Genomic DNA, 15881 nt, shown 5'->3' on the forward strand with positions numbered 1-15881 from the left:
AAACAAACTACCATCAATCATAAGAAATATGCAAATACTATTGAAGTACTTATTATCCAAGATTAGTTCTTGAAATACTTATTATCCAAGATTATTTTGCTGAGTTTTTAAAAATAAATTTGTGAAACTTTAAAAAACTTATTTATTTGTATGTAAAGTTACACTTTCAAAATTTTATAGAATTTAGTTATAAAATATATTAAAATTATATAATTTTTAATTATTTATGTATAAAGAGATTTCATTATATTTTTTTAAAAAAATTTGAAAAATCTGGAATGTTTTATTGAGGTTCTACGATAAATCTTTAGAATTTAATGAATGTTAAAAAAAACCTCTGTTATTTTGTTGAAATTTTAGAATAAACCTTTGAAACTTAACAAAGGTTAAAAAGATTTTCATTAATTTGCTGAGGTTATAGAATAAACCTTTGGAACTTACTCAAAGTTAAAAAATAACCTCCGTTTTTTGCTGATGTTTTAGAATAAACTTTTGGGATTTAATGAAGGTTAAAAACCTCCGTTATTTTGCTGAGGTTTTAGAATAAACCTTTAGAATTTAAAGAAGGTTAAAAAACATATGTTATATTACTAGGATTTTAAAATAAATCTTTGAAATGTAATGAAGGTTAAAAAAACCTTCGTTATTTTGGTGAGGTTTTAAAATAAACATTTGAAATTCAACGAAAATTAAATAAATCTTCTTTTTTTTTAGGTTTTAGGATAACTTTTGGAACTTAACAAAAGTTAAAAAAATCTTTCTTAATTAAATCAATTCTTAAGATTATATTAAACTCTGCTAAATAATATCCCGTTAAAACTTTTTTTTCTTTGTAGTGATTCCTTTTTTTTTTCTTCATACATTCTTAAAAAAATGGGGCAAAATTAATTTACTTTTTCTTTGAAAGAAAAAACTTTAGATTAATTAGTTCAAGCTCATTAGAATTAGAGTTAAGGTTTCTAACTTAATATTTATAATGATACTTATATATACTATGTATTAATTAATTAATAACATCTACAAATGAGACTTGAAATTATACTTATTTGACATATGAGTTGAGCCCTCATCAAACATTAGCTGAATATACACATATCTGTCTGCATTTGGTGAATATATAAAATTTGTCTTTTGATTAGTGGGGTTGCCCCACCGTTGCCTCCAAGATAGAGAACTTTCATCCATAAATACCCTTCTTTGTTAGCGTGTGTCCTCCACATCATCCATCAGTTATCTCTTCCTCAACCTTTTTCATGGCATCTGATCACTCATCCCTTAACCAAACCAAATTAGGGCTTCCAAACAATGACCTTGAGCAACAACAAACTCTGGAGGCTGAAACTGAGGACTTTGATTACTCAAAGCGATCTCAGTGGCTACGTGCTGCTGTCCTAGGAGCCAATGACGGGTTGGTCTCAACAGCATCCCTAATGATGGGTGTGGGAGCAGTGAAGCAAGACATCAAAGTTATGATCCTAACAGGGTTTGCAGGGCTAGTGGCTGGGGCATGCAGCATGGCCATAGGGGAGTTTGTGTCTGTGTACTCGCAGTTGGACATAGAAGTTGCTCAGATGAAAAGGGATAATGGAAGAAACAATGGCAGACACAGAGATGAAGAGGAAGAAGATGAGAAGGAGAAAGAGAGTTTACCAAACCCTATACATGCTGCAGCAGCCTCAGCTTTAGCATTTTCAGTTGGTGCACTGGTGCCTCTTCTTGCAGCCTCTTTCATAAGGGAGTATAAGGTGAGGTTAGGTGTGGTTTTGGGAGCAGTGAGCTTTGCTCTTGTGGTGTTTGGTTGGCTGGGGGCAGTGTTGGGTAAGGCTCCAACATTGAGGTCATGTGTGAGAGTGTTGGTTGGGGGTTGGGTAGCCATGGCCATAACTTTTGGACTAACCAAGTTGATTGGGTCAAGTGGTCTTTAGTTATGAATATACATGTTTCTCCTGGTGAAGTGTGTTTTGCTAAGTAATGTCCTTTCATCACCTTTCTCCAGAGTCCCCTCATTTTGCTTTTCATAATAAACCATTTGAGGTGAGACCACGTGAATACAACAAAGTTGGCATGCCAATAATCTAGCATTTAAAGCTGTATCACAACACAACCTTGTATACATGTATTGTTGTTTATGTATTAAAAAACCAAAAGGTTATTGCTTCTTCTCCTTTCACTGCAAAACCTGCAATTTATTAATGCATGCATCATTATGCAGAGTTAATTTAGTCAAATTATAATCTATTTCATTTGAAATAATTTGAAATAGGTTGTAATTGAACTAAATTAAAAGTAATGATATGTAAAATTCATGCACTAGATTGTAATTAGAAAAAAAATTAATAAAATGGAACAACTTTAAAATTGCATGAACGAAATCACATTTTGAATTGATGTTCTTCCATTTGCATTTCTCAAACTAACATTTTCCATATAATTATTGCTAATAGAAAATTTAACCCATAACAAAAAGAAAAAAAATTGTATGTATCAAACTCGAGTTTCAAGAAAAACTCCTAGATCTTACAAGAAAAAGAAAATTTATTTTCTTTGCAAGCTATTTTATCCTAGTTTTCCATTTGCAAATTGGATGTGGATAAGTTTTATAAAAGAAATTAGTTTTAAAAATGCTTTAAAAGTAAAAGAATAAAATAACTTCTCATAAATTTCATTTTAAAATCTCTTATTTTTACACTCTAACTAAAGGGGCAAACAAATTGTGTAGGTTATTTCAGTTCCATATGGTAATTTTAATGGCTGATTTTTTTTTACTTGTATTTACAACTTCAACCGTTACAGTCTTGAACACAAGTAAATCAAAATTAAAATTTATTTATTGATAAACCTTGGTTACTTGCACACCTTAATTTAATTTTAATATATATAATTGCAAAATATCATTGCAATAAAAATTAGTTTTAGAAACTAATTTATTAATTTCTAAAATATAAAATTTTTCATTAATATAATTAGAGACTAATTTAAAATTTAAAATAGTAAATATCTAAAATTTTGATAATTAATGTTAAATATCAGTTTAAAAATTATTTTATAAATTTTTATTAATAATAGAAACTAATTTTAATATTAATAATTTTTAATTTATGAAATAGTATCTAAATTAATATAATGATTAATTTTTTTTGTTTTTAAATTAATTGATATTTAATCATTTTGTTATAGTATATCTTGACAAACTTTCCTTTCCTGGCCTAAAATGTCATATATTAATAAACTCATTATTGAATATTCAAATTCTATTGATTAATTATTAACTTGCAATAAAGAATTAAATGAAATTATTATTTTTTATTAGTTAAACAATGCTTCTTCAGTGAAGCTGCGAAGGACAACTTAGTGGTTCAGTTATATCGATCAAGAATGGAATAGCAAAATGCGGCCGCGATGGTTTCTTCTCGAGGATTCAAAAGCTTAATATTTCCTTTTTTGAATCGCAGTTGTTTGATGATTGTACTTATGCTTAATTAAATTTTAACTATTTTGTAGTTTACTTTTTATTTTATTAAGTATTTTAAAAAATTTGTTATCTTATAGATATTTTTATTTGAGTTTTTGTAATTTTTATTGACAAAAAATAAATTTAAATTTAATAAAAAGAGAAGCACTTAATAAGTGTCCAAACCCTTAGAAAAATGTTGTAAAGGACCATGAGGTTTGCTCTACATAGCAAAAGAAAAACCTCAACACCAAAAAAGAAAAGCATAGCTCCAAAGAGTGTAACACAAAAAAAAAATCAATGCCACTCACTTATCCACGTACTGAAAGGTTGAACCTGAACAAAATCAGACTGTTTCTCCTACACCATATCATTTATGATTTGCACCCAACACACTCACATCAAATGTCTATTTTTTTTTAATGATTTTAAATTTTTACCTTCCGAATATTCATATCCGTAAGTCAAATTACAAAATTCCAGATATACAAATCCAGAACTAATCCATAAGCAAACATAAATGAGTTTCATATATCAATTCTCAGCATCATTTACAACACACAATTCTAGATATAAAAATTTAGAACTCATTATTCACTTTCAGATATAACCATCCGGAAGCTTAAATAAAATATAAAAATGACCTTTCAGATTTTAAAATCCAGAATGTATAAAAATGACTTCCGGATATTGAAATCTGTAAGCAAATGTGTAAAAAGGACAAAATAGAATTTTAAATTTTTTGTTGGGTGCAATTCAAAATTGATTGGGTGCTTGCCACAAAATCACTAAAGCTGCACCGGATCCCTACTTCTCCACCTTCTTCTTGCCTCATCTTACCTAGTCCTTCCTTCCAGGACTAAGCCCACAAAATATACACCTACCCCATTCTTTGACATACCGCAATACATCAGATAAGATTTAAGATCAATACATGATTTGATTGAGTATAGAAAAAAACTGTTAACATTTTCTTATTTGTCATCATGACTAGACTTTTAAATGTGTTAACGTAAAAAACCTAAATATGATTGATTTTACCTTTTTCAAAAATTACTTTATTTCTCTTCTTTCAAATCTACCCTATCAGTGTAATTCACATACAATCCCGTTCTCTATTCACATGTTGATTCGCCAGGTTTTCCTTTCTTATGTGTGTTTGCTTTCTTAGTTTCCTTTTATAACTCACCAATTAAGTCTTGAGGGAAAGAAGAAGTTAACTAATGAAGTAAAAGAAGTGAGAGAATGAAGGAGTAAATTGACAAGTGAGTTAGAAATATTAAAAACAAATCATGATAATCACGTCATTTTATTGATGACAAAAATCAAAACAGTAAGTTATTTAGATAAAAATAAAAATATTTTGAACACTCAATAAAAAAAATTAATAGAAATTTAATGAATAAATACTTAAATTTATGATATATTTCATATTTAATTAAACTTATTTTACAAATGTTTTAGGCGTATGTAATTTTAAATTTCCATAATTTTACCTTTTCTGATATTTATGTTGTGATCTACGAAAATCCTGTATAACAAGCTAATAACAAGACACATTTCTCTCCCTTATTTCATACTCCAACAATTTAATAATACAAGTGCAAAAGGTTGCTTCAATATATTGTGTCCCGGGGTTTTGTTCAACCAAAACATAGCACTTGATATGATCAGACAAAATCTCTTTCACTGGGAAGTGTGTAACTTTGATCCCGCTAGAACAGAAACTAGTGGAGATTGTTGTTAGATTATGCAGATGCAGAAAATAGTGTATCAAGCCAGGTGCTGCCACCAGCTTAAATGATTGTGGAAAGGTTCCACGTCGAGAGATTGGGTGTCAAGCACAATAAAATAGGAATGAAGAAGCCGATGGAATTAGGAATGGACAAAATTTTCGTATTCAGCAAAGAACTACGACAGAAATTAACCCCAAAAACACAAGAATGGGGTGACAGCAAAATGTGGTGATGTACAACAGAGGTGCAGAGTATTTCACACGACCCGAGAACAGCTCTAAATTATATAACTATTAAATAAATGCTGAGATGTCAGGTTACCCTACCCAACAACACTTATAAATGCTAAAATGGCAAACCAAAAGTTCTAAGTGAAGATTCTCCACCATTGATTTGAAAATAAATAAATCTGACGGCCCTAATATACGCCGCGTGGGAGATATGGGTAGCTATCCCATGCTTCACCGTATCAACATATGCAAACACATGACGTGGCTTAGTTGAATCTTTGGCCTTAATACCAGTTTCCACAACCAAATGCTTGGTTGTATGGAACACCAAAAGGATATATAACTCCCGAAAAATAAAGTGCCTATGACTATAAATGTAAAAAAATTGTACAGAACACTCGTAAACCAAAAGTTAATCAATTTTTTAGTCAAATTACTCCCGAAAAATTTTCCTTTTCCTCACTGAACTGCATTTGGAACCCTTATTTGCTTCCATGTATACCACAGATATGTATATAAATATGATAGTAATTCACAAAATTTTGACCTTGCCAGTTACACTTTCCGCACCCTTTAGATCTGAGCTTCCCACCGGACAAAGCATTGGAGTCTCGTATGTTACTATTTGCCTCTCCATGGCACAGCGCCATCCACCTGAATCTTTGTATCATCTATACTGGTCTCCATGGGGAATCTCACCGCATCCTCAACAAATCCTTAAAAGCGTTGCATAAATCCAAACATTCGCCACAAAACCTTGTTTTTCGGAATTGAATACTTAAGCGCCCGCACATGAAGTCTCCTCATTGTATCTTGAAAAGATTCTTCAATTTCACAAGCAACCTCCATTCCTCCATAGATAGTTCATCCTATATCCATCAACAGATGTAACTTAGACACATTTTCAACTAAATCATAAACAGTTAAATACATTTGCTCATGATGCTTGTTATTGCAGACTTACCCGATAATTTGCTTTGAGAATATCAATAGATCTCCGTGAAATATGGCTTACAAGTTCATCGTCGATCTCAAAATGTCTCCCAAACATTTTCTGTTGCTCTTCAGAATTGCTGCCAACAATCTGTAAAACAAATTGGAGACTTACAGTAAGGTTGCCGCCACCAAGAATACCCAAGGCAAATCATTCCATTTCTCCCTATTATCCCCCCTCCAAACTTTTCTCTCACCATTTTCTCAACAGCCATCGTGTCTAATTATTGATCATGACTAAATCGTGTAAATGGGATATGAAATTTTGTCAACGTAATAAAACTATTACACTTCAAATAAATTTAAAACAGACATTAATGATCTTTTCCTTTTGACATGTACAACTTACATGTAGAAGCTTTTTGGTTCTTGTTTAAAACAAAGGCTTCTTCTAATCAATATTTCAAATTCCATTTTCATTGTTATAAATTTGAGAGTTAGGAGAGGTTCATTATAAAGGATTTAATTTCAGTCCAAGAACATACCTTAATGGCTACTTTCTGCCCCTTCTTGGCATAATCAACAGGTTTATGGTTATTCTCAATGGAGGCAATGCGACCAATATCAATGAACTCTCTAGAAGGAATGCAAATTGGAGTCCCAATCTGTCAAATGGACAAATATTAGATGCACATTAAAGAATCAAAACAATTACCTTTGTGCAACAGGCTTCACAAAATACCCGTCATTAAACATCATAAACTCAAGCTAAAGATGATCTTCAATGGTCAGAAGAGAGATCAATCCGAGAAATGTTCAAAGCATTTAGAAGTTAAAATTAAACTAACTGCTGCTTGGTAAGGGTCAAAAGTCACATTCGGCTCATTTTCATGCTTAAAAGAGGGAAAATTTATGGGGTGGAGCATAAATAAGTAGCATTCCACTTCCACTTTTTCAATACTTGTTGTACCAACTACCGAGCATGTGTGAAACAAATTCCATGCATAAATTTCCACCTCACATTATAATTACTCAAACCACAGCCTAGATTATACATGGCACAGAGAAATACAATTGCTAATTCCTTTGTCAAAAATAGATTTAAAACGAATACTAAAACTGCTGGATTCACTCCAGCCAAAAAGGACATCGCCCTTTTGTGAAGAAAACAGTTATTAACCAGATAATTGCAACCATATAAAAAATCCCTCAATAAAAAATAACAATACCTTCGCAATTCCTTCAAGAATATCAACTCCCAAAACAATTGGGTCCTTCTTGTTGAAAATGCAATTTGGTAAGATTTTAAAAACACATGGGAAGACTGCCTCATCAGCAGCTTCTTTCTTTTTCTCCTCTTTGATGTTGTCAATATAAGCTTTAAATTGGTCAAATAGATGATAAATGATATCAGCAATAAATATCTTCACACCCAATTCATCTGCCAGTTCCCTAGCCTCAGGTGTAACTTTGACATCAAATGCCAATATAGCTGCATACTCTCGCTTTTTTTCAAGCATTACACTGGCCTTCATGACATCTTTTTTGTGTACAGGACCAATGCTTATACCACTAACAGGGATACTAACTTCTGGAGTTTTCAAAAACTCCAGTAATGCTTCCAAGGAACCAAGGGTAGATGCCTGTACACAAACACCTTCACCAGTCCTGTCAATCCTGCTCATGACTGACCGCATATCTTCCATTGCTGATTCTTTGACATCTTCCAAATCATCATCAGGCTTCACCACATATAAACCAGTGCCCGCAATGGCATGCTCAAGGCCCTGAATGAAACACAGTAAAACCAAAGCTTAAGCATCATAAGCACAAGACAATAGAATAAAAATAGAAAAAGAACTATCAATATCACCATGAAATACCTGGGCAGTGATTTTTATACCCATAGCAGCTTTGATTTCTTTGTGATGAAGATATGTTCCCTGAAATTATACCATTATTACTGTGTTGTGAAGTGTAAGAGATACTAAGTAATACTCTCTCTGCCTAGATAGAATTTGCCAATATATAGAACACATTACTCAGTAAACAAATTGCTGATGTTGATACGAAAGGATGAGATATTGACTTGCCCAAATATTTTTCTTGTCTAAATTAATCATCTAAGACCCACCCCCCTCTGGTTTTTTAGCTCGGCTCCACCATGTTAAATATAACGATCAGTATCTCTTCCAACACTTTTAAGATCATTGGAACTCATTAAAACCATACTTGCTATGAAATTAATAAATAAAGACCATAATCTCTTGCTCACATTTATAGTAGATAGTTATGCAGTAATGTTCAAATTTTCCTACAGGTAAATAAATGTGAAATAAAGAAAGAAATAATTGTGTGACTATACCTTGACACGAAGTTCCTTCATTGGATGAGGTGTCAATAAAGCTCGAATTGAGGTAACAATTGGACCCTATAACAAAAATTTCATTAGCCTTAACTATAGATTGGGTGCTAAAAGATGTAGTGAGAATTTAAGATACTTACCTGCATTCCACAGACAACTATTTGTTCTCCTTCATGAAGAACACCATTAACTAAAACAACATCAATAGTAGTTCCATGGCCTTCAACAACCTTAACCTCTAAAACAGTACACTGGTGACCACAATAAACAAACAATTAGGTCCATACAGTTAAACCATCATAAAGTGTTACACTAACTTTAGTATTAGGATACAGTAAAGCTAACCTGTATTTCCTCACTGTATGTAAGTTTCTCAACCATTGTTTTCTGGGTCCATTGAACCAATAGTAATAACAAATCAGGAATTCCTTCGCCACTGAAATATCAAAAAGTAAAAATAGTGTCAATACAACAACACCCATATGACAAGCAGTAAGCAGACTGTGTAAGGTAACACTAATTAAAAAGACAGTGTCTGTAAGGCAATGTTTAGGCATTTTCTACATATAGTGTTGGTGTCCACGGATAAATGGAAATCTGCCCCCACTTTTCATATACCCAACCTCTCTTCTACCACTTTTTAGATAATTTCAGTCAGACCTCAAACAGTTTGAAACCAATTTAAAACATTAGGAAGAAGTTAAGATTTTCTGTAACATTCTGAAATACTAGAATTTAGAAGCAATAGATGATGCTTCCTAATAATGGAAAAAAATGTTAAAAAAGCAGATGGACTCTTAAGAAGTAGACTTTGAGCTTAACTCAACCTTACAAAATCGGCTTATAAGTTGAGTTTTGCAACCACTTATATATTATGAATAAGTCTTATATCTAGTCGATGTGGAATCTTTAACAAACTCTTCCAACGCCGAGACTATTAATTCGTGTATAGAACTATATACTTATGGATGATATGATAGAATCAACAAACTCTCGCTAGGATAAGCTTTATATAACTCTGACATCATCTTAAGAAGTACACTTTAAGTCTAACTCAACCTAACAAAATCGACTTATAAGGTGAGGTTTGCACTCACTTATATATTATGAATCAATCTTAGCTCTACTCAATATGGGATCTCCAACCAATTGAAATTGTTTAAAACCAATAAAATGTTTGATTTAGAAAGTTTGTTCTTCCAAACCGATGACACATGTAGTAATATTGACATCAGTGTTAGTAAAATTTAGTGTATATAATTCAATACTTTATTAGATATAAACTCTCACACCCATAATCTAAGACTAAATGTTTAAAAAAAATCATTCAGACATCTAATTCTCTTAGTATTACCGCATTAGGAATGTTAGGTGTGTGTGAAGGAACATGAGCCGTACATCAGTCCCAAAATCATAACCCAAAATCTAATTCTCTTAGTATTTTCCTTATTCTTAATGACAAAGGAGACATCTACATTCATCAGACCAGAGAACTTGATCCAATGGAAACTTTCACCGCATAAAATAGATGGTGAAAGACCGACTATGTCTACCAAACAATCCATTGTTTCAATTACAATGCCAAACTTATTTTATTTCAGAAAGGAGGGTGAGGAGGCAGAATATTATAATTACAAGGCTACTGCAGTTACCTTATTGCACTTGTAGGCACAATGCTGAAAGTTTCTCCCATTTCTTTGTTTTTATAGTACAACTCGGTATTCATCCCTTGTTCTTTGAATTGAGTAACAATCTAGTAATGAAAAAGAAGAAAATTAGGTTAACAAACAATAACAATAGCCTGGTACAACTCACAAAGAAATAAAATCTTGTGCTACCTGAGTGAGCCTCATATTGAACTCATTTTGAACATCCTTAGTCTGCTGCTTCAATGCTTTGACAATTGGAGAATTGCGACATGTTTTCCATCCATAAAGCCTGTCAACCTACAAAGTGTCAAAGAGCAGTGGAACAAGTATAAGCATCACTTATTAAAAATACTCAAAAAAGTGTAAAGGCAGAAATACTCACTTTATTTAACGCAACAATGAATTCTGTATTCCTCATTTTTAATAGATTTAATGATTCTATTGTTTGTTGCTCTAACCCATGCATAATGTCAACGACCAAAATTGCAATATCACATAGGCCTGAACCCCGAGACCTCAAGTTAGTGAAAGACTCGTGTCCAGGGGTGTCAATAACCAGTAGACCAGGAACTTTCAGCTTTGCATCAGCTTTCAGTTCCTTCGTTCTATCACGTATGTTCTCAGCAGGAAAGTACGTTGCACCAATCTGTTGTGTGATACCTCCAGCCTCACCCTCCTGAACATTAGTACCTCGAATACAATCCAGCAGCTTGGTCTTGCCAGTATCCACATGCCCCATGATACAGCAAATTGGGGAGCGGAGGTTTTCATCATTAGGCTGAGGAGGAGGAGCAGCAGACTTTCTTGACCTATTCAAGTCAGAATCATGCTTCTTATTTCTGTCCGTAACCACAACATTAGCTTCCTTTCCATTTTCAGTTTCATCAGTGACAGTTGTACTAGTAGCCCCTGTTGCATAGGAGAAAAACAAAGATAACTTTTACATTAGAAGGAAAGTAGTTACAAGTAAAGAATAAAAGTGTAAAACTTCATTAGGGAAACAAAAGTACAAGTAAACATCCATTCACACAACCCCTTTCTATACTGGGAGACACACAATAGTAACAAGTAACAACCGAACACATAGCAGAGGGAAATATACTAGTGTCAATCAAACACCATCTGTTTTAATCTAAAGCAAAGGTGGATATAAAACTACTAAATCTTATCATATACCAGAAGAACATGCATCGCAATGCCAGATTCCGGTTTAACACCAATTCCGGTATCAAATAGAATATCTCAGCAATTTACTACTTCATGAAAGCAGGTGATATTTATTTAACAAAGAAATCAATTGCATTGGGGGGAATTCCAAAACAAAGTTCTTGGTCAAAAATTTATAGAACCATAGTTTTTAATTCCCTATACTAAAATAACTTCACATATACGTTTCCGCTATAGCTACCGGATCGCTATGTCTCCATGTTTATACTTTCCAATCATCAAAGAGGTTTCTAGCAGTGTGAGAACAAGCAAAAATGTCAATAAAAAAATGCAAATCTTACCAGCGTTCTGAGTAGGTACGGCATTTTTAATCTCTTTTTTTATAACAGGTTTAGGTTCTGACTCTTCGTCAGCAAATGCACCTTTGGAATTCAGATTAACATCATCCCAGCTTTTTGCATCCCATTCATCATCATCTTCGTCATCTTCCACTACATCATCTTCAGCAGTGACATGAAGTTCAACTTTGTCATCCACCTGAATCGACTCCACTTCTTCAATGTTTACTGGTTCCTCTGAAACTACATCAGTAGTAATCTCCTTCGCTTCAACAATTTCAGCTGTCTGAGCAGCAGCTCCATTCTGATTTCTATTATTTTGTTTTGACTTCTTTGTCTGGTATATGGGTTTTTTGGCTGGAGCACCAGAGTCCCCAGAAGGGAGAGTCACACCCCCAGTGCTATTGAGAATCTGCCTCCTCATTGCCTCCAAACGACGGGCTTCTTCCTTCTGCTTACCAGTTAAAAGTTTACCTTCTTGCTTTTTTTTCTGGAGTTTTTCCTTTTCTCTTTCCTTCTTCCTACGTTTAGCTTCTTCTGCCTGTCTCTCAAGTTCCTCTTGCCTGCGTCGCTCCTCTTCTTCCTTCTTTAACCTCTCTTCGTCTTCTCTTTTCTTCTTTTCTTCAGCCTCTTTTCTTCGAGCTAGTGCCTCTTGCATCTCTCTAACATGCTTTGGCACTTTCTTATCAGCTGCCTTAGCCTTTGAGTCATTCTTCTTTGGTTCAATTGCCTCAGCTTTAACTTCTGCTGATTCATTTTCCGGTGCACTTCCTGCTGCAGCGGCGGCAGCTGCCTTCTTCTCCTTTTCCTTTTCCTTCTTCTTCTTCTTCTTCTTTGCAGCAGCTGACTCTACCACCTCCTCTTCCCCATCCTTATCCCCAGAAGCATCAGCAGCAACAGAACCTACTTCGGGAGTAGGCTGAACTTTATCATCCTGTGGTGCAGAAGCAGTTGGTTTTGGTATAGGAGCCTCACCGAGCTCTGCAAGAAGCTTATCCAAATCTTCTTCCTCTTGAGCAGTTCTTCCACTCTTTTTCTTATTCTTCTTCTTATTTTTGGAAGTTTCAGCAACTCCTTCACTCTTATTTACATTGTTGTTGCTAGCATCAGCACTACCAATACTGGGTGCCTCAGGCTCCACTACATCCACATTTTCATCACTCCCTTTGGCAGCAGTACTACTGCCCTTCTTTTTAGACGACTTCTTTTTACCTGAAAACGAAACTAAAGAAACATCATCCTCTTCCTTGTCATCACCATCCTTACCAGATTCGGGTACAGAAACATCATCCCCAACAGAAACACCTTTGCTACCGGAACTTGCAGCCTTCTTGGAAGACTTCTTTTTCTTGCCAGTGAAAGTAATTGGTCCAATGTCATCGTCATCATCTCCACCACCATCCTCCTTGCCCTCTCCATCATCAATTTCAGTGATAACAGTGGCTGAAAACCCAGCACCACCCTTCTTACTCCCTTTGGAAGACTTCTTCTTCCCCGTGAAAGCAATAACAGGTTCATCGTCATCAAAATCGTTATTCTTATCATCCACCACATCACCATCCCCACCATCATCAATAGCATCAAAAGCCGAGGCAGCGAACAAACTACCACCGCTTTTCTTCGAACCCTTCGAGGACTTTTTCTTTCCAGTAAAACTAACCACCGGCTCATCCTCCTCCTCCTCCTCCTCACCACCAGCATCATCAACATCATCATCATCGATAGCAACAAAAGCTGATGCATTGAACAAACTACCACCTCCTTTGTTCGATGCCTTCTTACGCGACAAACTAACCACAGGTTCATCCTCTTCAGATTTATCTTCGTCATCACCTTCCTCATCACCAAGCACACCAAAGCCAGATGCAGTAAACGCACTGTTACTACCGCCTTTCTTGCTTTTCCCCTTCTTCTTCCCAGCAAACACAACTTCAGGCACATCCTCGTCATCATCAACATCATCATCATTATTATTACCTTTAGCATTGCCTTTCTTACCCTTCTTCTTTCCCGCCGCAGCGGGTTTATCTTCCGGCGCCGGCTCCTCAGAGAGTCCCGTTCCAATGGCATACTCATCGTCGTCGATGACTACCGCCTTCTTCTTGGATTTCCCGCCACCTCCTTGCTGCGAGGCGTTCTCATCGTCCCTCGCCGTAGGCTTCTTCCTCCCCATGTCTGATTAGGGTTTTCTCTTCTCCCGTGAGTATGAGTACAAACGACGCCGCGTTGGAATCACGGAACTGCGAAATGGAAAGGAAAATCGCGTCGATGGAATAAGAATAAGATCTATAAGCAAAAACTCTATGCCAGAGAAGAAAATAAAGAAAACGAGGGAGATTGGTGTAGGGCGCACCGTACGTGAATCTGACGGCGACGCAGAGAATCTGCGAAGCAAGGGAAAGGAAAACGGCGGTTGCGATTGGGTTCAGAGTGACGAGAAGAAGTGATTGTTCGGAATCGATAGAGCGGCGGTGAAGGTGAAGGAATGGGAACAAAGATTTGAGCCCTTAAAGGAGTGTGAATGTGAAGGTGAAAACAAATATTAATTGGAATGTATATGTGTATGTGTATTATACTAATGATAAATGTAATAAAAGAAACACAGCGTTATTCTAGGGTTGTATTTCTGTGTGTGTCTCCTATTTATCCCAAATTCCTACATTACAAATTTCCACTTTGGCTTCTACACACATGCATAAAACAAATAGATTAAAAAATACATAAAAATAAAATCTGAGTCTTAAATTATGCTGAAAAATAATAAATTAAAAAAATATATAAAAATAAAATCGAGTGTTAAATTATTGAATACTAATATTTTCGCAAATGATGACTTAGCTATGCTAATTTATAAGAATGTTAAAAATATTTTTATATTTAATTATAAAGTCAACATGTTGAGCGAAAAAATTTTGAATTTTAGGATTGAAATTATAAAGTTAACATTAATTGTCATATTAATTATATTAATTGTGTAGATATGTGCGTTTTGTTCTCTTATATTATGTGTTGAGAGTGGAAATAAATATCCTCTTATGCATGAGATTGCTTATGGTTTGTCCTCTTTATTCAAATTTGTATTAAATTGACGTTATTATCAATGTAATTAATTTAGTTTGGTATTATTTATGTCAACAAACAAGTTATTGTTTACTTATGTGTGTCAAATGAAGAGTTTTGAATAAATTGGTTGAAGGAGCGTTTAAAGAAGTTGAATGTGGATTTATAATGAAGAAACAGAGAAAGAATGAAGTTGGTAAAATGATGGTCAAAGTCGTTGAATTGGTGCTCAAAGCTAAGGAGCTAGAGGTATTCATTACCACTATGGAGAATGAGGTGAAGGAGTTACATGAATTGTTGATTAAAAAGAGAATTGAGGTCACTTTATCATGCACTGGCTGTTAAAATGTAAATCAAATTTATCACTATGCAGAAAATTGGTAATAGGTCCCCACTTATAGACTCAGAGGTCACCAAGTATACCTACAAGGTCACCACTAACTATGACTAAATCCATTGACATACAAGTTCACCTTGGTGTCCTCCACTGAGGTCACTTGAAGCTCGGATACAGCAGAATTAGTGTCGTTTCATGCTTCCGACACACCTCCAACGTGGACACGTGACAGATGCGTGCACAACACCGCGTCAGACGCATTCCTATGGGCCAGATACGACCCTATTTAGGGACACGTCGAATAGGACGTTGTGGACTCCTTGGACACGCACTAGAGAGGACGTATCCACTCTTTTAACACCACAAAATCTCAAATGAAATCACAAAATCTCAAAATCTGAAACAAAATCACAAAATCTCAAAATTTAAAACAAAATCACAAAATCTCCAACAAAATTTCAAATGTGGTGAGAGGATTGTTGAACGGAGAAGAAGTCGTAAAATTGTGGTGTGGGTGAGGATTGTTGAACAAAGAAAAAAAAAAGAAGAAAGAAAGACGAGGAAGAAAGAATAGACCCTCTAGAGAGGTAAGTAACTTACCGTGTGTTCTTCTCA

The 15881-nt window shown here is 34.6% G+C and overlaps 2 protein-coding genes across 3 annotated transcripts; one reads left to right on the forward strand and one right to left on the reverse strand.

Moving 5' to 3' along the window:
- The first annotated feature begins 1201 nt into the window (after window positions 1-1201).
- On the forward strand, window positions 1202-2160 carry LOC137827783 (vacuolar iron transporter homolog 4). The gene has a single exon (XM_068634103.2). The coding sequence runs from the start codon at window positions 1254-1256 to the stop codon at window positions 1923-1925; it is 672 nt and encodes a 223-aa protein (XP_068490204.1). The 5' UTR covers window positions 1202-1253; the 3' UTR covers window positions 1926-2160.
- Window positions 2161-5818: 3658 nt separating this feature from the next.
- Window positions 5819-14483, reverse strand: LOC137827782 (eukaryotic translation initiation factor 2 (eIF-2) family protein). Of its 2 annotated transcripts, none has more exons than XM_068634102.1 (13): window positions 14228-14483; window positions 11873-14109; window positions 10747-11273; window positions 10554-10661; window positions 10368-10468; window positions 9061-9151; window positions 8856-8966; window positions 8716-8781; window positions 8234-8293; window positions 7580-8137; window positions 6896-7015; window positions 6382-6501; window positions 5819-6286 (listed from the first exon to the last, which is right to left on the reverse strand). In XM_068634102.1, the coding sequence occupies exons 2-13, from the start codon at window positions 14040-14042 to the stop codon at window positions 6221-6223; spliced, it is 4098 nt and encodes a 1365-aa protein (XP_068490203.1). In that variant the 5' UTR covers window positions 14043-14109; window positions 14228-14483; the 3' UTR covers window positions 5819-6220. The 2 variants fall into 2 exon arrangements, with proteins under 2 accessions (XP_068490203.1, XP_068490202.1); XM_068634101.1 differs by having other exon boundaries at window positions 14223-14483.
- Between the last annotated feature and the right edge of the window lie 1398 nt (window positions 14484-15881).

The sequence above is a fragment of the Phaseolus vulgaris genome, chromosome 7, assembly GCF_051622355.1.
Source record: "Phaseolus vulgaris cultivar YP4 chromosome 7, ASM5162235v1, whole genome shotgun sequence".
Lineage (NCBI taxonomy): Eukaryota > Viridiplantae > Streptophyta > Magnoliopsida > Fabales > Fabaceae > Phaseolus > Phaseolus vulgaris.